This window comes from Conger conger, chromosome 10 (assembly GCF_963514075.1).
Source record: "Conger conger chromosome 10, fConCon1.1, whole genome shotgun sequence".
Lineage (NCBI taxonomy): Eukaryota > Metazoa > Chordata > Actinopteri > Anguilliformes > Congridae > Conger > Conger conger.
The window spans coordinates 1409957-1435529 of NC_083769.1; the positions used below are offsets into that span (position 1 = coordinate 1409957).

At 41.8% G+C, this 25573-nt stretch overlaps 1 protein-coding gene across 1 annotated transcript; it reads right to left on the minus strand.

Moving 5' to 3' along the window:
• Positions 1–783: 783 nt before the first annotated feature.
• ttll9 (tubulin tyrosine ligase-like family, member 9) lies at positions 784–23066 on the minus strand. The gene is made up of 13 exons (XM_061257442.1): positions 23062–23066; positions 20990–21082; positions 20761–20872; positions 20432–20617; positions 20208–20276; positions 19852–19942; positions 19684–19724; positions 18498–18585; positions 14866–14924; positions 12691–12887; positions 12147–12260; positions 4260–4384; positions 784–3831 (listed from the first exon to the last, which is right to left on the minus strand). Exons 1-13 carry the CDS (start codon positions 23064–23066, stop codon positions 3719–3721), a joined length of 1293 nt encoding a protein of 430 aa, XP_061113426.1. The 3' UTR covers positions 784–3718.
• Between the last annotated feature and the right edge of the window lie 2507 nt (positions 23067–25573).

Consider the following 25573-nt stretch of genomic DNA (forward strand, 5'->3'; position numbering starts at 1 on the left):
GTGCTTTGGGCCCCCTGGCTCCCAAAAATGTTCCTGCTGCGAAAAGCCTTGGTTTCACCTTTGACAGTGCCTTTAAACTTGAGAAGCAAATTAGTGCTGTTGTCAAAGCTGCCCTTTTTCAGTTAAGACAAATAGCCATGGTCAAGGCCTATCTTTCTCAAAAGGATTTGGAAAGAGTGGTCCATGCTTTTATAACATCTCGGCTGGACTACTGCAATTCTCTATATATAGGCTTAGACCAGTCCTCTCTCTGCCGTCTGCAGCTAGTGCAGAACACTGCTGCCCGCCTTCTGACTGGCAAAAATAAACAGGAGCATATTACACCAGCACTGTCATCCCTACATTGGCTTCCTGTCCGTTACAGGATCAATTTTAAAATTTTATTATTTGTTTTTAAGGCAATGAATGGTCTAGCACCTACGTACTTGTCTGAACTCCTCAATATGTATACCCCAGCTAGATCACTTAGATCATGCAATCAGCAACTTTTGGATGTCCCTATGTTGAGGAGAGCTAGGAGGGGTGACCGGGCCTTTGAGGTAGCTGGCCCCCAAAAAAAGCACAATTTAGGGCAGCCTGTAGCCTAGTGGCTAAGACTGACGCCTGGAAGGTTGGTGGTTCAAGCCCCATGTAGCCACGATAAGATGGGCTTTTGGGGCCGACTGCCCTTAACCCAGCATTCCTCTGGGGGGGGATTGTCCCTTAACCCCGCACTGCTCCATGGGGGGATTGTTAAAAACAAAATACTGCTACATTTAGTCAGGGATTGCAAAATCAGCCACATTTTTTTACAGTAAATTTTTTAATCAATCTGGTCACACAATATACCATTTGAAAGTTAAAACTCATGGTTCTATCCCAATAAACTATTTTATGATGCCATTGTTTTAGCGACAACAATTCCTTTTTTTGTAACATGGGGTGGAAAAACAAATTCAGACAACACAAATCATGGTAAAATCGGTATCCTGATCACTGCAAAGATCCAGTTGCAAAATCCATAGTAGTTCCATTATCCCAAAAATTATACAATGTCCATTGTTTACTGAGCAATTCTCCGGAGGAATTGCTCCCCATTTCACAGTTGCACACTGAGCCAGTTCTCAGTTCGCCTAAGGCCCAATTTGTCTGGAGGGGCCCCCATGTCTGCAAATTGCAAATCCCCTGTGCCTGTGTAGGATATAAATCAAAAGGGGGGCCTCCCCTTGGCCCTAGTTGCACGTACAATGTTATTATCTGTAGTTTGTACAGGATCTGACCAGTACTTGCCAAGTAGTCCCCCAATATAGCTAGAGCGACCAGCTGTGTACGAGCTACTACTACTGAACTCCACGTCCTGCAGAGTGCAGTGTCTGAAGGTATTTGATCCTACTGTGCGCTACACCAAATGCTTTCACTCATTAGCTTATTATCTGAACCAAGCAGGTAAAACAATCAGCTGGACATGGAGTTGACTAATGCTGAACTACAGTATACATATTTTATTTCCTCCTGTGTAAACAAACCATACTTACACACCCTGATAATGTTCCACATTGGCAAAAAACATCTTTAGACTTTAAGTCCGAACACTAGACTCATCATTTGGAGGCCTTAGAAATATTCACTCAGACAAGTGATTTCTTCCGAGGACAGTGAAAACAGCTTTGACTTGACTTAATAGGGCATGTTCAATTCAGTTTTAATAAAAAAATAGTTCAGAAATGTTTTAAAATCATTTATTGGTTCTAGGTTAGCACTTGGTCTTCATGGCTGTCTCTTTGAACACTGACAGAAGTTAGTTAGAAAACTATTGAAAGCTCGCCAGCTTTTGCTTTATTATTTTTATTATTCTTTCTCGGTTTTTTTTTAACCAATGTAGTGAAAAATTGAATATCCCACTGGCTTAAAAACCCTGAAAATTGTATTGTCTTGTCCTTGTAGGCCTACAGAATGCATCTGCCTTGTACAATCAGTAACTGCATTGCTACGCCCCTCCTGATCAGAATATTATAACCTCTCTGTCCCAAACTCCCTCCCCTTGCAGCTATCCTCAGACAGCAACAGCTTGAGAAGATCATGAAAAATAATTATAATAATCACAATAATACCATCTTGTAAATTCATATTCATGGAGGCCTATTGATTGAAGTTTTTGTCAAATACCCAACCCCCATCAACAAGTCAAACACATTCCATAATTTCATAATTTGCTATTTATTATTCAAAAGCAGTCTGGCTCATTATTGATAATTATTGATAGTGAATGATAATAAAATATTCTGAGAATGTATTTATATGCCTAAATACATTAAAACTAAAAATGCCCTATTGTGTTGTCAATGGTGTTTCCTCTGTCTTCCTCAGAAATAGCCACTCGAACAAGAGATTCCTTGTTCCTCCTCCAAAGGAAGTCCCCTCTATTTAGACATAAGTACAAAATAATTTTTTTGTTGTAAAACCTTTTTTGCCATAAAATCAAGAACTGCAACAGACTTATTAATATTGATGCATATTGATAATGCTACAATTTTGTTACATAGGCAAGAAAATGCTGTTGTTCTATGCAAGCCTAACAAATGATAAGACGTTGGAAACATAATGTCATTAAAATGCTTTTTAGTCCCACTTAAATAACGTTCCCATAGCCAGTTCTTTGATAAGCTGAAGTTGTACTTAATTTTCTTACACACGGATGGGTTAACATTTTTGCTGCAACTAAATTACAAATAGTACTATAGACTACTACTAGTTTATACTACTACAAATATACAAAACGTAGCGAAACATTGCAAAATGGACAACAATGACAATTCCTCCAGAGAAATTCTAAGTAAACAATGGACACTATCAATGTTTCTCTGAGTTTGCTCATTTTTAGGATGAGAAACTATAATGCATTTGATCCGCTGGACACTTGTCGTTGAAAGGTCACTGACATTAGCTTTCTTGTCTGTGGATTTCCAAAATGCAGAGAAGGTGAGGTCCCCCCCACACTTGTTTTACCACCCACGTTACAAAATAAGCAACTGTTGTTGCTAAAGCAACGACATGTTAAAATAAGTTATACAGAGAACTGCACGGTACCTCCTGTTACCATAGTGATTGAAAATTGCAGGCTGAAAAAAGGAACTAATGCAAAAAATCACCTTGGCCGGTGAGACTTAAGGGGTTAATTTTGGCATGTACAGTCCTCCATAATATGTACTGCCATCACTGATTCTGTAGTCCTCCATCTCTCACTCTGCAGTCCCCCTGGTGAGCTGTGCAGGTTGTCATTGCAGTCATTAAATGTGTCATGACAGGATTTTCATGAAATCTAGGCTGTGATTGGTTATTATTCCCTTATGCCCTGGAAAACGGATAGGGAGCTGCGATTGGTTTATTGGGACAGCTCCATTTAAGTGTGCTGGCTTGCCTAAATGAAGTGCTGGCAATTTAAAGGGAAGGTATCCGTTTGATCTACCGAATTTAAATGGAGCGGAAACCACGCCCACATAGGGCAACCAGTTCGTTTTGGAGCCAACCCACTCTCATCCTGGAAGGGGCTTGATGACCTGTGGGCTGTGATAGGTTTAATCTCTTACGTCTTGGGAGGGGCTTGATGACCTGTGGGCTGTGATAGGTTTATTCTCTTACGTCTTGGGAGGGGCTTGATGAACTGTTGGCTGTGATAGGTTTATTCTCTTGCGTCTTGGGAGGGGCTTGATGAACTGTGGGCTGTGATAGGTTTATTCTCTTATGTCCTGGGAGGGGCTTGATGAACTGTGGGCTGTGATAGGTTTATTCTCTTATGTCCTGGGAGGGACTTGAGGACCTGTCGAAGTTGCTTCTTCCGATCATTGATGCAACCTGTAATCAACGAAAAAAGACACATTTCAAGCTTTACAGCTTTATGCATAGATATAAAAACCTTGATGCCCCATTCACAGCTGTTGTATGTTGCAGTGATACATTTCTGCAAACTGTTTTGTGAAGTTTGGCAATAAGGTAGCGTGTTATGCAGAAATGTATCACCTTTATAACAAAGTTCACAAAAAGTTGATAATGAAGTGATTTACCATCAATTTTATGGGGAAGTCTGCATCTCTGAATACATCTCACAATACACTTTGTGTGTGTGTGTGTGGTTGAGCATGAGTGTGTGTGTGTGTGTGAGTGAGTGTGTGAGTGAGTGTGTGTGTGGTTGAGCATGAGTGTGTGTGTGTGTGTGTGTGTGTGTGTGAGTGAGTGTGTGTATGAGTGTGTGTATGAGCGTGTGAATGGGTGTGGATAGGTACCCAGGTGTGTATTTGCTGTATTGCAGGAGTTGTCCTGTGTTTCCAGGCTCATGTCCTCTTGGAAAACTGGGCCGTCGTTCCACATGAGGTCAAACCCCCCCACCCGCTTCTCCCTGCCACTGAGTCTGGGACAGAGAACAGCACGGTAGAGTGGCACAGAGCATACAGTGCTGAATGTATGGTAACAGTAGAGTGGCACAGAGCATACAGTGCTGAATGTATGGTAACGGTAGAGTGGCACAGAGCATACAGTGCTGAATGTATGGTAACAGTAGAGTGGCACAGAGCATACAGTGCTGAATGTATGGTAACGGTAGAGTGGCACAGAGCATACAGTGCTGAATGTATGGTAACAGTAGAGTGACACAAAGCATACAGTGCTGAATGTATGGTAACAGTAGAGTGGCACAGAACATACAGTGCTGAATGTATGGTAACAGTAGAGTGACACAGAGCATACAGTGCTGAATGTATGGTAACGGAAGAGTGGCACAGAGCATACAGTGCTGAATGTAGGGTAACAGAAGAGTGGCACATAGCATACAGTGCTGAATGTATGGTAACAGTAGAGTGACACAAAGCATACAGTGCTGAATGTATGGTAACGGTAGAGTGGCACAGAGCATACAGTGCTGAATGTATGGTAACAGAAGAGTGGCACAGAGCATACAGTGCTGAATGTAGAGTAACGGTAGAGTGACACAAAGCATACAGTGCTGAATGTATGGTAACAGTAGAGTGGCACAGAACATACAGTGCTGAATGTATGGTAACAGTAGAGTGACACAGAGCATACAGTGCTGTATGTATGGTAACAGTAGAGTGACACAAAGCATACAGTGCTGAATGTATGGTAACGGAAGAGTGGCACAGAGCATACAGTGCTGAATGTATGGTAACAGTAGAGTGACACAAAGCATACAGTGCTGAATGTATGGTAACAGTAGAGTGGCACAGAACATACAGTGCTGAATGTATGGTAACAGTAGAGTGACACAGAGCATACAGTGCTGAATGTATGGTAATGGAAGAGTGGCACAGAGCATACAGTGCTGAATGTAGGGTAACAGAAGAGTGGCACATAGCATACAGTGCTGAATGTATGGTAACAGTAGAGTGACACAAAGCATACAGTGCTGAATGTATGGTAACGGTAGAGTGGCACAGAGCATACAGTGCTGAATGTATGGTAACAGAAGAGTGGCACAGAGCATACAGTGCTGAATGTAGAGTAACGGTAGAGTGGCACAGAACATACAGTGCTGAATGTAGGGTAACAGAAGAGTGGCACATAGCATACAGTGCTGAATGTATGGTAATGGTAGAGTGGCACAGAACATACAGTGCTGAATGTATGGTAACGGTAGAGTGGCACAGAACATACAGTGCTGAATGTATGGTAACGGTAGAGTGGCACAGAGCATACAGTGCTGAATGTATGTATGTATACTGACACCATAACCAAAATGCTGTACTTGATACTCCCAGCTTCTGTGCTATCCTTCTTCATGAATTCTTCTGTACTTCCAGGTAAGAGGAGGGAAGAGCAGAGGGAAGTTTGAAGTTGTATGAAGTATACACAAGTGAAACTGATCTTTCGGGTGAAGGGCGGGGAGTGGATGGAAAAAACTTTGGTGTAAAAATACATAAGTATTGCAATTGTATATATATTTTTGGAATACAGTGCCCTCCATAATATTTGGGACAAAGACCCATTATGATTTGCCTCTGATTTGGAATCACACAATTAACATGTGGTTCAAGTGCACATTCACGGATTTGTATACATTTTGGTTTCACCATGTAGAAATTACAGCCATGTTTGTACATAGTCCTTGAGTCTTTCGAACACCTTTGGAAACTATTATTGTTGTTTATCAACATGTTGTGCCAATGAAAGTCAAAGAAGCCATTATGAGACTGAGAAACAGGAATAAAATGGTTTGAGACATCGGCCAAACCTTAGGCTTACCAAAAGCAACTGTTTGGAACATAATTAAGAAGGAAAGAGCACTGGTGAGCTTACTAATCACAAAGGGACTGGCAGGCCTAGGAAGACCTCCACAGCTGATGACAGAAGAATTCTCTCCATAATGAAGAAAAATCCCCAAACACCTGTCCAACAGATCAGAAACACTCTTCTGAGTCAGGTGTGGATTTGTCAGTGACCACTGTCTGCAGAAGACTTCATGAATAGAGAAGTACAGGTGCAATACTGCATGATGCAAACCACTGGTGAGCCACAAAAACAGGATGGCCAGGTTACAGTTTGCTAAGAAGTACTTAAAAAGAGCAACCACAGTTCTGGAAAAAGGTCTTGTGGACAGATGAGATGAAGATTAATTTATTTCAGTGTGATGGCAAGAGGAGAGAAGGAACTGCCCAAGATCTATGAAACGCGGTGGTGGGGGTGTTATGGCCTGGGTATGTATGGCTGCTGTAGGTACTGGCTCCTGGTTTGGGTGCTCTTGCCCTAACACTTCCTCCTGCAACTGGCCCCTGGGTTGGGTGCTCTTACCCTAACACTTCCTTCTGCAACTGGCCCCTGGGTTGGGTGCTCTTGCCCTAACACTTCCTCCTGCAACTGGCCCCTGGGTTGGGTGCTCTTGCCCTAACACTTCCTCCTGCAACTGGCCCCTGGGTTGGGTGCTCTTGCCCTAACACTTCCTCCTCAGTCACAGCCAAAAGCTTCCCTTCTCCGCCTCCTCCTCCACCTCCTTAATAGTAGGGAGGGCAAAGTGGAGCTTTAGAATGTGTGTGCACGTGAGTTTGCCAATACATTTCTCACAGAAAACGTAATTTGTGCTAGTGTGTTCTAAGCCTTTACTGGTCCCTGTACGAGGTTAGTATGATGTAACTAGCATAAGCGAATAGCGTAAACCATGCAATTTGCTTTTTAATGGCACATGGTCATTCGAACGATATAAATAAAGCCTTTGATTACAGTAAGCAGCACTGAAAATTTCTGACGGTGCGTCCATAAATGGCCATAGGATCGCTTTAAATCTTTCAAAGTTAGACATTTTGTGAATCGTCATTAATTTATCTTGGCTGCTATTGGTGATTCCACATGATCTGAGAGTTCAGTTGCTATCTAAATTACGTTAGAAGGATACAACACGGTTATTTGCTACCTAAACTTGAAAAGCGTTAACGTGATTGATGTCTGACATGTCTATTGTCAAAATCTGAAACTATTCAAAAGTAACCAGGGACTTTGGACTTATAAGGCGGGACATACCAAAAATATTGACCTGGCTACAGTCACAATTCTGAGAGTTCGAACTGCCACCAACTGCCATGTATGAGCATGTGAAGTAACCAGTAAAAGCTATTCTTATGTCACATTTTCAAGCTCCATAAGTGTAAACAATGGAATGTTCAGTGAAATCTGCCTGTTTTTCGATGCCATCGGGGTCCAGCATTTAACATTGATGGAATGCTGGTAAAACGAGTGCTTAAAAGCCACAAAAACAGTAATTCTATCCCATTAAAATTCCATATAAGCAGAATTATTGTCCACAACACATTAATATAAGGTTAAACTGATATTTTAATCATAATATTCATGTTCATTTCTGGAAATACATTTTTCTAAGTGACTTTGAATGTGGAATGATTGTTGGTGGCAGTCAGTGTGGTTTGAGTATCTGAGAAACTGTTGCTCTACTGGGCTTTTCACACATACTAGTCTCTAGAGTTTGCAAAGAATGGTCCAAAAAACCCGAAACACAGAAATGCCTTGTTAATGAGAGGTGAGAGGAGAATGGTCGGACTGGTCAAAGCTGACTGGAAGGTGGCACACATTACAGCAGTGGTATGCAGAAGAGTATCTCTGAACACACAGCGCATCATAACTCTAAGTGGATAGGCTTTGAGTAATAGAAGTAAAAAAATATGCACCTCCAGGGAGTGACAAGTTGTTTTATAAGAAAGTGTTTGACATTATTGCCTCGGAAACACATGGTACTCTTATTTGTGAGGGAGATTTTAATATCCTACTTAACCCCAAACTAGACAGTACTAATCAAATTAGGAAGAAATAAAATGTAACTGTGCAATGCTTCATGAATTTGGCCTGATTGGTACTACATACAGTAGTACACTAAAATACTAAGAAATTACAAAACGCCTTATGTTTTTATAGTTTAGCACTCAATAGCTCAATTCTTAAGTTAAGGACCAACTCAAAACAACTTTATATTTGTGCACAAACTTGGTCAACGAAATATGGTAAAGATATCAACTGAATGGATAATGAAATAAACTTCAACGTTAGTCAGAATATTTGGTTCCATAAATGTCAGTATCGAATAATTTTCAAAACAATATGTCGGCCGGATGTGGAATAAAAGTGAGCTAAGAAAGGGAGCCGTGGTGGCGCAACAGGCTAAGACGCAGCAGACTCGCGGTTGCAGTTTGCTGCAGTTGCACACTGGGGACCGGGGTTCGATTCTCAGTCCTGCCAAAAGCCAAGTTTGGCCGGTTCATGTGGAGCAGCAATAATTGGCTCGCTGCTCCAGAGGGAGGGACTTGGCAGGGTTAGTAGATTGCTGCACAAAAACAAGCACCTCGGGCGCCTTGGAATCACGGTTACAACTTGGTAGGCGAGACGGCTTGAAGAAGGCGTGTTGGCCGCTGAGGGACGGGGTGTGGGCGGTGTATCTAATACTAGCTCTAATTGAATCAGACCGGGTCCAATTGGCTACCAAATTGGGAGAAAAAGGGAGAAAATTGAAAAAAAAAACAAAAAAAAAGTGAGCTAAGAAAAAAAGAAAACAATGTGTTTATTCATGAAACTTCTGAATGTTTGTTCTTATAGTGGAACATGTTTTTTGATGTAGAGAAATTATATCAAGGATTGTTAGAATACGCCATTTATTCTCTGTGACTAGGTCAGGGTTGTAAACTCTTAGTGTGGCATGGGGGAGCCTGCTGTGTTATTGCCCTGCATTGCAAATAAGAATCTGAGGAGAATCTAAACTGCTATTGTCGCTAGCTAGCTCTTTTTAACAGTCTGGCATCGCCATATTCCGGTTTTATAACAGTCACAGTTTTTTGTATGACATAAATATGAACTTAACAATTATTTGAGACATCAACGACTCAACCACAAGGGTGCAGAATGGATAGGGTTAAGAAGAATTTACTGAATTGAGGAAAAAGTTAATTTTGATTTCAGCTTGTCTTTAAATAGTGTAGTTACATTGTATTTTCCAGCTGGGGGGGTTAACCTGTTCTAAAACTTGAAGGATCATTCTGGTATTTTGGATAAAGCCCATTTACTACAAATTATGTGTAGCCTATGTTACATTGCTGCAAAAGTTTCAAAGCATACTGTACAACATCTTTTTACATTGCTGAATTTGTTTTATTTACCTTCCAGGCAGCCATCGGTTTTCATTAATTTCCTTATGATGAAAATATACTTGCACAATTACTTGATAGGTAATCCAATATCCTGAATAATATCCAAATTATTCTTTCATTAGATTATTGTGATATTTTAAAGCGTGGATTGACAAGAAGATAAAAATACAGGATGGAATTTTAACCAGCTGATATGCGCTTTGTCATGCAGAGTGTTTTTAATAAACAGGCTTTATCGAAATAGCAGTGTGGTTAAGCAGAGGGTGTCTGGGAGGAGATTAGCTAACATGTAAGTGTTGCATTGTTGTTCCCCACCTATTAGTGAGAACTTTTAGTATTTAGTATTTTTTTTTGATACATAAATTATATTGAACATTAGCAATGAGTTGCATTGCCTGCTAGGCTATTTTCAGCAATAACTTATTTACCTAGGTGCCATAAAATGTTTAGCTCATTTGTTAGCATAACATGTTCATCTGTTGTTATTCTTCATTATTATGAGTGAGTGTAAAACAATGACTTCAATGCTTTAATATCCAAGCAACAGGAGTGTCAATGACGATTTTCTTGAAGTCAGCATTGTCTGCCATGTTTTTACTTTTTCCCCCTGCGAAGTCCACCTTCTTTCAAACCCGTCCATTTCCAGATATGAACACAAATAATTTTGCCGCCTCAACAAATATGGATACAGAATACAAATAGTGACTCTCTGAACACCCCTAGTAATAGCAAAAAAACTAACCAAAAAAATACACTCTACTGTTACCATATGGAGGGCAATATAGCACAAAATACAGCACTGAGTATAACATAGCATATATCACAGTATACAGTGGGCTCAAGAATTATTGGCACCCCTCACCAGCACAAACAAGGCTTAAGAAAAAAAGAATAATATAATTATCGAGAAAGGTAATACGCCAACATGTGCCAAATACTGTACTTTATTAATGTTTCAATGGAAACAACCAAAATCATAACAATCATTTAATAAAAAATAAATTTCAACAAAATCAAGGTTTCAGAATTATTGGCACCCTTCACCTAGTACTTAGTGCAACCACCTCTGGCAAGGATAACAGCATGGAGTCTCTTCCTGTAATTTTTGACAAGATTAAGGAACACATTTGGAGGGATTTTGGACCATTCCTCTTTGCATATCTTTTCAAGATCCTTCACGTTCTTGGGTTTGTGCTTATCAACTGACCTCTTCAACTCAGCCCACAGGTTTTCGATTGGATTGCGGTCTGGTGACTGAGATGGCCATTGCAGAACGTTGCTTTTGTTGTCACGGAACCATTTCTGTGTGGATCTTGAGGTGTGTTTTGGGTCATTGTCTTGTTGGAAAGTCCACCTACGACCAAGTCCCAGACTTCTGGCAGAGGGAACCAGATTTTCAGCCAAAATTGCGTGATACTTGCTGGAATTCATTATGCCATCAATCCTAACCAGTGCCCCTGGACCTCTGGAATTAAAACAGCCCCAAAACATGACTGACCCACCACCATATTTCACTGAGGTGCTTCTCCTTGTATGCATCTATGTTCCTACGCCAAACATACTGATGCTGTATCTGACCAAAACATTCAATTTTGGTCTCATCTGACCAGAGAACCTTGTTCCAGTCATAATGTAAATTACGTTTGGCAAACTCCAAGCGCTTTCTTCTGTGTCTCGTGGTCAGAAAAGGCTTTCTTCTGGCAACCCTTCCAATGAGGCTGTGGTTATGGAGGTGGCGTCTGATGGTGCTTTTTGAAACCTGGTGACCCCAAGATGCCACCAAGGCCTGCAATTCTTTCACTGTGATCCTTGGGGATTTTGTTGCTTCTCTCACCATTCTCCTCAGTATCCTGGGGGGCAAGATGCAGTTGCGTCCTCTACCCATGAGATTTTCAACAGTTCCATATCTTTTGAACTTTTTTATAATTGCTCTGACAGTGCTCAGTGGTATATTCAATCGTTTGTGAATTTTCTTGTAGCCATTACCACGTTTATGAAGGTCTACGACCATCTGCCTCTTTTGAACTGCCAATTATTTTGTTTTCTTCATGGTGTTGGATGACAAAGGGATATTGCATGTGTGTTACCTCATTTTTATACCCTAGTGAAACAGGAAGTGATGTAATCACTCAATACAGTTCCTTAACACATAGATAAACTTAAATAAGTGGAATTTAATACCTGGTTTAATTTTAATTTAATTATTTACAATAATCTTTAAGGGTGCCAATAATTGTGAAACATTGATTTGGAGGAAATTGATTTTTAATTAAATCAGTAAATGATTTTTGTTGGTTCCATTGAAACATTAATATAGCACAGTATTTATCACATGTTGGTATTTCGAGTTTGTCTATAAATATATTGTTTAGAATTTTTTTGAGTATTGTTTGTTCATTTTCTGTCAGGGGTGCCAATAATTTTTGAGCCCACTGTATATCACAGAATACAGCCGGTCATACAGCACAGAGCACACCGCAGATGCAGCAGTATCTCAAGTTTTTCTGACCGTCGCACCTGCCCTCCATGTCCACGACGTGCAGGGTGTCCTCCAGCAGATCGTACTTCATGCTGTAATCCTCCTGGCTGCTAGCGCTCAGTGACGGTGAGGCGTTCACCTCAATCAGCCACCTGTGCAAGGAGCAAACCAATCATTCACCTGTGCCGCAAACCAATCATTCACCTGTGCCGCAAACCAATCATTCACCTGTGCCACAAACCAATCATTCACCTGTGCCACAAGCAAACCATTCATTCACCTGTGCCGCAAACCAATCATTCACCTGTGCCACAAACCAATTATTCACCTGTGCCACAAGCAAACCAATCATTCACCTGTGCCGTGAGCTAATCAACCTGCCAGCTGTGCATTCAGCAATGTAAGGATGATCACAATGTGTGTGGACTCTACTGGGGAATTCAAGTTTCTGCAAATGGTGGTAATATTCAGAAGTGAATACCACCTGGCTGAAGAATTGTGCTAATTAGCAAAACCAGGTGAGTCCAGGTTTTCCACCTCTAAAGTTACACAGTGTGGTGAGGAGCCAGAGGCACATCTCACGGTTTTAACTCTTGGTCCAACAGGATGTCATAGCCGTAGAGCTCAAAGCAGTGCTTGTCGTTGATGATGACTTTCTGCACACTCTGGAGGCTGCGGATGAAGATAGCATCCATGTCCCAGAACAGCTGCTCCACAGTCTCTGCGCCGTGCCTGGCTGTCAGGTACCGCCGCAGCTGCTGAATCTGCCACTTACAGCCCTGCAGAGAGAGAGAGCAGGTCATCACAGAGAGAGCAAGGCATTATCACTGAGAGCAGGTGATTACCACTGAGAGAGAACAGGGATTATCAAATAGAGCAGGGGATTATCACTCAGTTTGTTATGTACTGCTCAGGAGATCCAAACATAGAACAGGGGATAATCAGAAATCATTATTTCAGTCCAAGGGTCAAAGCCAGGTAACCCGATAAACACAATGCGAAATCGAGTCGAAAAATAATTGTGAGTAAACAGTCCAAAGTCAAAAATCCAGATGAGCAGAAAGGCAATGGTACAAAAGGGCAAAGCAAGAGAGATATACAGAGCATAGATCAAAAACCAAAAATCAGAATAGCAAACAAATCAAAAGGGCAATGCAAACTCGGAATCAGGCAAAGGGCTGTCCTAATCAGCACTGAATATCTTGATCAACGTGAAGAATACAACTGAGATCAGGGTTTAAATACACAGAGGGATGAGACAAACTAGGTGGGGCAAGGGAGTGGGGATGATCTAACAAATAAGCATCAGGTGAGAAGCATGAACGGGTAATTACACAATGACAAGGGAAAACGCAGATTAACAAAGACATACATGTAATAAACGGCTCCGGACTAGGGAGTAGACAATTGCACAGAATTACGGAATGTAGTGATAGGGGAGAGCAGGTGCGAACACTTCGTTGAATCATGGCATGCAATTAGAGATAGAACAGAGAGGCGGAGTTATAGGGCAGTATCGAAATAGAGGTAGAGTTAGTTTGTTAATGAACATGATTAAATTACAATTATCTAAAACTATTGACTGTTAGTTAGACAGGTGATTAGTGTAGTGTTAATATAATACTGTAGAAAATCTATGTTCGTAGTTATTAGTAGATTAGTGTTATATACAAACATAAATGGAGGAAAGCAGGAAGTAAGCGAAAAATGAGACTAGGAAGGAATTGTGGGAAACCGGAAAATTCCGAAACCATCCGAATAGTGAATCACGAACACAGGGAAGTGACTCAGGTTCAGAATACATTAAGACACGGACATCACAGGGGAAGATGGATGCAATGAACAATGAATAAATAAACAGAGGACCAGCAAAATAATTCATTCATTCATTCATTATCCTAACCCGCTTATCCTGAACAGGGTCGCAGGGGGGCTGGAGCCTATCCCAGCATACATTGGGCGAAAAGCAGGAATACACCCTGGACAGGTTGCCAGTCCATTGCAGGGCACACACACCATTCACTCACACACTCATACCTATGGGCAATTTAGACTCTCCAATCAGCCTAACCTGCATGTCTTTGGACTGTGGGAGGAAACCGGAGTACCCGGAGGAAACCCACGCAAACACGGGGAGAACATGCAAACTCCACACAGAGAGGCCCCGGCCGATGGGGATTCGAACCCAGGACCTCCTTGCTGTGAGGCGGCAGTGCGACCCACTGCACCATCCGTGCCGCCCCAGCAAAATAATGAAAAATAATAAATATACAAGAATAATAATTAAACAGACAGATGGAGCAGGGGATTATCACTGAGAGAGCAGGGGATCATCACTCAGAGCAGGGGAATATCAAAGAGAGCAGGGAATTATCACTTAGATGGAGCAGGGGATTATTACTGAGAAAACAGGTGATTATCACAGAGAGCAGGGGATGATCACTTAAAGCAGTGCATTCCCACTTAGAGAGAGCAGGGTATAATCAGAGAGAGCTGAGAATTATCACTTAGAGAGCAGGAGACTGTCAGAGATAGCAGACGATTATCACTTAGAGATAGCAGGGGATTATCACTTAGATTTGGTGATTATCACAGAGACAGCAGAGGATTATTACTTAGCTGGAGCATGGGATTATCACTTAGTGCAGTGCATTCTCACTTAGAGAGCAGGGGATTATCACAGAGAGCAGGGGATTATCATTTAGAGATAGCAGGGAAGTATCAGAGAGAGCAGGGTCTTTTACCAGAGTCTTTTACCTTTTCAGGGTCGTAATCCCGCGCAGTTTTTTGCACTGCTACATTGGTGAGATGCACATCTTCATGTGGACTACAGTTAAGGGCCAAATGCTGTTTTTTCCAACTGTACTCAGTGTTGACCAGATAAGGCAGATAGACTTTAGTGAACCCTGTGGGGTAATTTGTCCTCTACATTGGACCCATCCTAGTTACTTAAGAGCAGTGGGCAGCCACAGTGCAGTGCCTGGAGACCACAGTTCAGGCCAGTGCCCTGGTCAAGGTTTGTACGTAATCTGACATGCGTGTCCTTGAGTACCTGGAGTAATCCCACACAGACACAGGGACCTGCACACAGAGAGGATCTGACCGCCCGGGAATGGAACCCAGGACCTCCTTCCTGTGGGGCAACAGTGCCAGTGGGGCAACAGTGCCAGTGGCATTTCTAGCTTGTATGGCGCCCTGGGTGAACCCCCCCCCCTCCCCCCTTTAGCACCCCCCATCCAACAAAAAAGTGCACCATTCTACACTAACTGTCATTTTTGCTCAGGGATTTGAAGAGAACATCACATAACAAATAAATCAACATTTAAAACTATATAAATATGAAAATACGGTCCCCCTCCAAAAGTATTGGAACAGCAAGGCCAATTCGTTTTTTGAATCTGCTGAATACATTTGGGGTTGAGATAAAAAGATGAACACAAGACGAGTTCCGAATATCAGCTTTTATTTCCTGGCATTTACATCCAGATGTGTTAAACTTCTTAGAACATAGCACCTTTGGTATCAGACCATCCAATTTTTAGGTGAGAAAAAGTATTAGAACAGAGAGTATTTAAGTAAATGAAAGTAAATAACACTTAATATTTGGTACCATATCCCTTGCTTGCAATAACTGCATCAAGCCTCTGACCCATTGACAAATACAAAAGTTAAACTATAGCTATCGTTGTTTTTACTGGGATCTGTTTCAACAGACGATGCTCACCTGTGAAATGTTAAAAAGGTCATTTAATGTTAAAAAGGTACCCCTCTCTCTACCTACAGCACAGCTAGTGAACACATGCCCTGTACCCCTCTCTCTACCTACAGCATAGCTAGTGAACACATGCCCTGTACCCCTCTCTCTACCTACAGCACAGCTAGTGAACACATGCCCTGTACCCCTCTCTCTACCTACAGCACAGCTAGTGAACACATGCCCTGTACCCCTCTCTCTACCTACAGCACAGCTAGTGAACACATGCCCTGTACCCCTCTCTCTACCTACAGCACAGCTAGTGAACACATGCCCTGTACCCCTCTCTCTACCTACAGCACAGCTAGTGGACACACACCCTGTACCCCTCTCTCTACCTACAGCACAGCTAGTGAACACACGCCCTGTACCCCTCTCTCTACCTACAGCACAGCTAGTGGACACACACCCTGTACCCCTCTCTCTACCTACAGCACAGCCAGTGAACACACGCCCTGTACCCCTTGCTACCAACAGAACAGTTAGTGGGTAGAAAGACGGACTTGATTTTTATTATTTTAGCAAACTCTCATTGCCCATGTGTTTAAATGCCCGGCTCTCTAAAACTGTGTTTGTGGAATGTTATCGGGTTGTCCTCCATCCTGCTTCCCCTATGCTGACTTTATTACTTTATAGCTTGGGACTCAGAAAAACACCACGACCCCCCCAACCCCACTGCCCAACATGCTGAAAGGAACAAAGACCTTTTGATTTTAAGTGAATGCCTCTAACTGAAATCATTGATTGAAAATCTCAAAGTTTGATACACAGATAATGGTTTCTGAGTCCTAATGGTTGAATTCTGCATTTTTAGAAGCAATTCCAGCATTGAGTGCAAACTGCTGTGGAGCACTTTTTGGAACACGTGTTTCTTGAAGGTGCAGGTTGCAACTGACTGCATTTAAGAATTATTTGTCTACGAGTATCACCTCTATTGTTAGAAGAAGGAAACTATATATTGAGAGGTATACAATAACTGAGCTTGGGTACCACTTGAAATGTTAATGTACATAGAGATGTAATGTGTTGTGTACCACTTGAAATGTTAGAAAGAGAATAAAATCATTAATCTTTTGATGACTATATCATACTGCTCAGTCCTGCTTCTAACAACATACGTAGATTGGCAGTTTCAAAGTCAGTTCTGACTAAGTCAGCCAAAGAGCATCTGCCAAATGCCATTAATGTAATCTAATGTAATTGACACTCTGAGGGGCAGGAGCATTATGGGACACTCAGAGGAACAGGAGCATTATGGGACACTGAGGGACAGGAGCATTATGGGACACTGAGGGACAGGAGCATTATGAGACACTCAGAGGGGCAGGAGCATTATGGGACACTCAGAGGAACAGGAGCATTATGGGACACTCAGAGGGGCAGGAGCATTATGGGACACTCAGAGGGGCAGGACCATTATGGGACACTGAGGGTGTCACTGAGGGTGTTTACAGTTTTCACTTCAGTGTTGTATTGTGCAGCATACCAAAGTCAAGATCTCATAATGTCACCTGTTTGGCAAACATTTTCTTACTAGAACACTACGAAAAGATGGCAGGGTCTGTTGCGTTTATCACTTTCAGCTTTCCAAAACAGTGCACAAGAACACTGAACTGCATAATAACGATTTATATTACGCGTTATATTCATAGACTGTGGGAAGCATAAACAGTGTTGTGGTTTGGGGTTGTCTGTTGTTGCAATTCCTCACTTGACCGTTAGGAGTCCGAAATTACCTATTGTACCTCTGGTGGACAGTGCTGTCATTGGAGCATTGGTAGGACTGTGTTACGCTGAACTAGTCATGGTGTGGTGGTGACTCAAGCCTGCCTTCATAGCTGTGTTGGCTACTGCCTCTGTTTCCCTTATCTATGCTGCCATAGCCTTATTCTGCCGGGGTATTCCTTGTCACACGCAGGCACCCCTCCCTCCTGCTGCGATTGACCAATTACTATCTGAACCCCCAAACAATGTTACTTTCCTCTTCTCCCTGCTCTGGGCACCTGCCTGGAGCTCTAGCCCAACTTTTCCTGCGCACCCCCTCCTGGCCCGGAGCTCCAGCCCAAGACCAGCTGTGCCCCCGCCACCCATTGGTGTCCCTGCCATCCCTCCTTGTGTCCTCTCTGCTTGGACTGAATTAATTTGGTTAGGACATTTATGAACTATAATTCATCTGTTCATATTTACAACCAGCAGCGGATGGGTTCCTCTACTGAGTCAGGTTCTGCTCAAGGTTTCTACATTACATTACATTACATCACATTACATTATTGGCATTTGGCAGATGGCTCTTATCAAGAGTTGATTGGAATGGACAGTTGATTGGAATAAACAGGAGACAATCTTCCCCTGGAGCAATGCAGGGTTAAGGGCCTTGCTCAAGGGCCCAACGGCTGTGCAGATCTTATTGTGGCTACACCGGGATTAGACCCACCGACCTTGCATGTCCCAGTCATTTACTTTAACCACTATACTACAGGCCGCCCTATTAGCCAGAGAGTTTTTCCTTGCCACTGTTGCCCTAGGTGTACTCTTGGGGGCCAGTTCTCGGCAAAGCTGCTTTGTGACAAAGCCCCTTTGTTAAAAGTGCTATACAAATAAAAATTGATTTATCGATTGATTATGGGAAGGATACACTGATCATCCAGGCTGTTAAGGGAGAAGCGGGTATTGGAGAACCTGGCAAATCCGTCTCTATACAGCCAAGCCTTCAGGGGAATATACTGAGAGAAAAGAGTATATGAAATAAGTTAAACACACACTTTACACACACCTAACACACAACATATCTGATTGTCAGGATTCGGGGACAGGGGAACCAAGCTCAGACTCAGGGTGAAGAGAAAACGGCAGGTTTAATGAAGGCAGATGGAAGGGGCAGACCGGTGTAATCCAAAGAACAGGCAAAGTTCAAAAACTGGGTTGTCAGTCCAAACAGGGCAGAGGTACAGAAATTGTAATCCAAAGAGCAGGCAGGGGTCATAAACAAAAATTTAAAGAACAGAACAGAACAGAGCAGAGTGGAGCAGAGCAAAACTAGAAAGATAACAGGGCAGAGGTGTGGGGAAGCTAGAACCGGGGTAGGGAACAGACTCACAGAAAGACGAACTAGCAAAGAGAAACTGAAAAGGACAGGTTTAAATACACAGGGGAATGAGACAACCTAGGCGGGGCATGGGAGTGAGGGTGGTCTAACAAATAGACATCAGGTGAGACGCATGAAACGGCAATCATACAATTACAAGGGAGAAACAAAGACACGGACTGGATTCACATAGACTCACATGAATACAAATGGCTCTGGATTAGGGAGTAGACAATTGCACAGCCTTAAAGAATGCAGTGATAGTTATAGAACAGGTACGAACACTTCGCAGAATTAAGGCAGGCAAAAGAACAGGGAGGTGGAGCTACAGAGCAGTGCAGAAATAGGGAGAATGTTAATATGTTAGTTACATGATTAAACTATAAATACGCAAAACTAGTGAATGTTAGTTTGTTGGTATTATTAGCATATTAACATATTAGTGTGTTAATATAATTAGTACTGTACAAGTTCTATGTTAGTCAGGATTAGCATTAGTAACATGAATGGAGAGAAAGCAGGAAGCAAGTAAAGCGACACAGAGAAGGTTACAAAAACACAAAACGTTTGACATGCAGACGAGTTCCGTGCACACGCACAAAGGCACAAAAAATGCAGAGTAAAGTACAAATTTTGCTTTTGTGGCTCATGTGACTTTTTAATAAGATTATTCTTGTTTTCTCTCCAGTTTTGTTCCTTCAAATTCAAAAATGTCCGATTTTCAAAAAATACTTACCGATGTCACCAGCACATAGACTCTCAGGTCAAATTTTCTACCTGAAATAGATTAACAAATAAAGGGTCAATGTCACTGTAATTCTGGGACTATTTTTCCAATAAATGTATTTGGAATGAAAAGCATTTTGAGTGCAGAAATGCTGGGGAGGGAATGAGAGACACACACCCCCTATGAGGTACGGATTCTCGATGTAGCGCTGTGCCACGTAGCTCTCGACCTGGATCTCATCCTTCTGCTCCTCGGTGCGACTGCCGTCCTGCCCGGGAAACAGTAACTGATGGGTATAGTGGTCACAGTCTGCGCATAAATAACTGATGGGTACTGCAGTTATAGTCTGCACATAAATAACTGATGAGTATAGCAGTCATATTTTGCACATAAATAACTGATGGGTATAGCAGTCACAGTCTGCACATAAATAACTGATGTAAACGTCTCTCATAATGGCTTGCAGGTAAATGCTGTAAATGTTTAGTGGGTTATCTAGCTTTCCCAGCCTGCATGGACAGACCTGCTGGTACCTTTTTCCAGTCTGTGATATCCTTGAGTTTGCGGAACAGAAAGATGCCTTTCCCTTGTGAGCGTGCCACCTGGGTCAGAGGTGGGACAGACACACACATGGATGGTTGGTTTAATTCATTTTATGCTCCTAGCAGCTATAGGTTGAATCTCTCTGTCTCACTCTCAAGATCCGACTAAATCTCTCTCCTGCCAAATGTCACCCGTAGCTGTGAACTTTTCTCACTGGCTTCATGATCCAGGTGCTGCCTGCACTTTTTTTGAACTCCTCCACGAAGAGGTGGTACTCGCTGGGCAGCTCAAATGTGCGGGGGAAGAAGTCGCATTTGGATGCTTCAAACCGGCCTGCCTCCCTCTCCAGAATCTTGCGGTATCGCTTCAGGTTCTTCACCATCAAGTTCTTGCGGGTCAGCTGACCAGGAGACAAACAATACAGCTGTATCCACCCTGTTCCAACACCAGGACTCTTGTCCACTAAGGTACGGTTCCTCTCAAAAAATATAATAAGACACGTAATAATATGTGTACCTTCTAGAAAGGCTTGAGTGGACTCACCTCATAGTGGTTGCGGAAATGACATATTCGCACGTGTTCCTCCATGTAAGAGTGATCAAAATTTTCCCTCAGCCAGCTGACATCACACCAGTTAAAGTCCCATTCGCTGTCACTAAATAACAAACATCACACACATACATTTGTACAAACACACATACAATTGAATGAGCTCCTTAAAATTAAAAGGTAAACGCTTGAAACAGTCAAACAGTCAATCAGAGAAACTCACTCTTTGACTTCAACCCAGCCTGGTCTCTGTCTAAGCACATCTTGTATGGTGTTGGTGAGTCCACACTTATATCGCACACAGTTTCTTCCTTCTCTGTGAACACAAAAACCTGGCTATACACCTTGGAACACTATTAGCTCTAGATCAGGGGTGAGCAATCTCATCGAAAAGGGGCCAATGTGGGTGCAGGTTTTTGTTTTGGTCCAGCACCAAGACACTGGATTCTACTTATCTCTAGGTCTTAGCAACTTGGGCAGGGTTTTGGTAATTCCTGTAGAATATATGAGCATTTTCCAAAATAGTAGACAGCAAAAAAAAAAAAACAACAACAAAAAAACAAACATATAAATATGATACCCATGCAATAAGATGCCTATACGCTTACGTATAGAAATTATTCTAATATTAGTCCCTTAAATATTGAATTAATCTTTTCCTACGCTACCTCACTGCATTTGTTTATTGCAGGAGAGTCTGAAATGTTGTTGAAGGTTGGAGCATCAGAAACGTATTACTTTAATCATATTAACATAAACACATAAAATGAAGTTATATCTCTTTCCTATATTTTGGTAACAAAAGTCATTTATACGGGACAAAAAATACATTAATTTAAGATGAACAAGATCATACTTTCAAATTTCAGTCAATATGTAGAAATTTGTACCTTTAAATGTCCTTTTACTTACCCCTCTCTTCTTTTTTGGTAGCTGTGAGGCCCCTTACAGCCCGTACTCTGTTGAAATAGTAAATTCTTTACGTTAATAAATAATACTGTAACTGGTTAGCCGCTTGGTCAGACGTTTGGGTAACAGTGCTGCGCCCTTTGCTACCGCTTCTAATTTCTTCAGGAAAAGTAGACAACTGAATAGGCCTAAAAAAATACTAAGTAGAGCAAACTTTCAATCTCTTAAAAGTCCCCCGAACAAGAACTGCCCAGTAAACACGTCCGAAGCTAACTGAACACTGAATTAAAATAAGGTAACATGGATGGCTGAATTAAATAAATAACTAACCGTATGTTGTGTTAGGTTGGAATGTGGTTTGCTTGGAACAGCAGCTAATATAGACCTGGGCTATAGCTATTTATTCGGTAAGGTCATACATGCACAAACCTGTTGGCACGACAGAAGAATCTAGCTACGTTATCTAGGTAAAATGTGGAGAACATGCAGCATACCTTGTTCTTTGACATCACTTCGTTAATTACACTGCCATTTGTTGCTTCGATATTTTAATGGAAGATCATGCTGATAATAAGTCAGCAAATTCGCTTACTTAAAAGTTACCCACCCTGTATTACAGGCACTATGCCCCGGTCTGTGTATTGTAGACGCGTCCCCATGACAACCGGGATAATGATTTTCCTACTTAGTCTTGGGCTAGGCACGCAAATGTTTGTCTGGTTCGTGCAACTGCATCTCTTACTCAGTAACGGTGCTATGGAACCCGAGGGTTACTGTTGTGTTACTGACTGTTTATTAACCTGCTGCTTTTGTATGAGGAGTGGACGCTCCCGTTTCGCGTATGAAATAAACTGCTCACTTCCATTGCAGACGACCGCTAGTTGTGCCAAAATGGGGAAAACGTGCGGTAGTAGAACTTAGTAGCTATCTGTTGAAGCTTGTGTATTTTTCATTATGCCCAAACTGTCATCCTAGTAGCACTGGGCTACTGCTCTATTTAAAACGTCAAAGGGAACCCGCACGACATCCCAATTATCATTGCATCATTAAGCAGACGCTATTTTCCAGACTTCGTCCACCTTATGCCAGCAACATTCCCAGACCAGAGAGAGATAGCCGGTTCCAGCATTAGCCTACCTTTATCAGCCTGATCCATTTTCATAAAAATGGAAAAGGGGACACCATGTTTCATCGTGAATATTTGTATGTAGTCAATTTAAATGCTTCTCTAAACAGGTTAAGTTTTGCTTAATTTACATTATATAGCCTATGCCTATGCGCAGGCTACTTTAGCTGTACTATTTATTATTGACAATTTGAGATAAAAAGTTGGATATAACCTATTAGATATAACCAGGAGCAGGTTTTGTTACTATCGGCACTTACCCCATACCGGGTGCGTCCATGAGGGGGCGATTCTTATCAGATTGAATACGATTAAATATGCCTATGTTAAAAGTATGGGATGAGTTGTTCTGTCCAACATCTCCTTACAAGGCACAGTATTTACCAGTTTCCATGCACTATATCTTCACTGTGTATTTGTTGTTCTCCACAAATATACTCGAAAGAAATTACTATCGGACGAAATTCTTGTTTGCCAAGTATGCATGCAATTTGTTGCTGTATTAAACTCGCTATAGGTAAATTTGATGCGAGGGCCTTTAGAGAAAATGCAGTCAATGAACCGAAATAGGCAACACAAAATATAAGATTACACGAACGGAGAAAGAAGTTTTGCGTGTACACAGTATATTATACTAATTTCAGAAGGGAGCGTCGAAACTTTGTAGGCTACACATGTAATACATATGTAATTAGATTACATTGGCGTTGGCCTGGCCTCTGCTTCGTTTCGCGCCTTTTGTTGTCGCGTGAATTAGCTAACCGAAACCCTCAACCGAATTCAAGAAGAGTCACACTGGTATTTTAGCCCAGTCCCACAAAACAGAACAAGAAACCTGCCAATATATAATTTCCGTACCCATCAGAGTAGCGTTTTTCTGTAACAAGAGAAAAGTTCGGTACATTTAATTATTTCCCGATCGTTAAAGGTGGGAGCAGATGGGACGCGCTTGAATACCCACAACACGCGGAGCTAACGGTGAGTTGTCAGAAGTCTGACCTGATCTAGCAACTGTATACAGTTGATTACATTCGTCATTTTTCAATTTGGTTAGCTAGCTACATGGCTTGCAGTCGCTTTGTATTTTATATGTTGACCAACAAATTAAGTTCCATGAGAAATTATGTAACTATAGTTTAGCTAGCCGAAACGACACTGATATAGGTTTAGCCAGCTAGCCAAGCTACCAGCTAATATAGATGCTAGCCAATCAACGCAACAGGCTAGCTAGCTATGTTAAATGCAGGTTATAGGGTAGCTAGCTAGCTATAATACATTATTATTATTATAAAACTCTGAAGGTATGACATTAGGAAATTAAACTTATGTTAGCTAACGTTAGCTAAGTTATTAACTAACGTTAACTAATGTTACTGTTACTAACAGTAGCTAGCTATCAGCTTGGAGCACTGTGGAAGTTGCAGCATACGTTTGGGTAACGTTGCAGAAAGGATTGAAAATATTGTTTCGTCCATTGCCAGAAATATATTTAATAGTGCATTTAATAAAGAACAATTTGTTCAAATTTGGCTAGAAACGCGGTTGGTGTGGTAGACGCATTAACGCTGCATTGGTAACTAGGCTAATGGTAATGCAGAACAAAATGACTTGCAGTTACGGTGGTGTGCAAAAATCCCCATTCTCCATTTTCCCCATTCTTCCTGGCAGAACACCTCTAGCTCAGAAATATTTTTCCGCCTCCTTGCATGTACGGCAATTTATCTTCCATTTTCTAATAATGTTTCTGACAGTGAAGGTAGTTTGAAACGTTGAGTTTTTTGTAGCCTTCTCCATCTTGGTGAAATGAACCATCTTCATTCTGACATCCTTGGACTTGACCAAGTAAAAATGATCTACCTACATTAAAAATGCTAAACATATATTTATTTATATATATACTGAGTACACTTCATATATACAATATATGTTGGTGTACCTTGCATAACTGCATGAACCCGTATGGCACAATACAACTCTGTACATTTTTGGTCATTACCTTACTCTAATGACTTGCACTGCTTGGAATCAGCCAGGGTTGCATAGTCCAGACAGTAGCTGCTGGTAGCCATCCTCAAGCAGACTTCCAAATGATCATCAGTCATGCTGGTACGGTATTTGGACTTAATAATCTTCATGTGGGAAAAGGCTTACTCACATAAATAAGTGGAGCCGAATAATGCAGTCAAGGAGGTAGCACATTTCCTCATGTTTGGGTACTTTTCCTCTGTGAGTAAGTTCCAGAACTGTCCATGAGCCCTGGACTTCAGCTGAATGTCAGCTTGTAGTGTCAAAATCTCATCCTCCAACCTCAACATCTTCTCGAAATGGGTAGCACATAAATGTAGCGACTGGCTCGAGTAAAGCAAAGTCTTGAAAGCGTTTGTCAAACTCTGACAGACAATTGTCAATCTGCTCTGTGTAGCGCACACTGTCAAGTTGCGCACACGCCTTCTGTTGCGTCTCCAGCTCTGACGCGAGGTTTTGGAAGTTCCCCAAATCATGGCGCTGCAGCTTTGAGGATAGATGTTGCATTTTTCACTTGAAAGTATTAACTGAGTGTGATGTTTGGTTTTGTCTTTTCCTTGCAGCTCTAAATTAAGTTCGTTCAACATGTTGGTCAGATCGGTTAAAAATGCCAAGTCTAGCAGCCACTGATCGTCATTTAGTTGGTTGTATTCTGCGTGTTTAGCGACAAGGAGAAACTCTCTGCAGGAATTTCTCCCTACTAAGCCATCTCACGTCAGTGTGTAGCAACAGTGTGGTCGCAGTGAG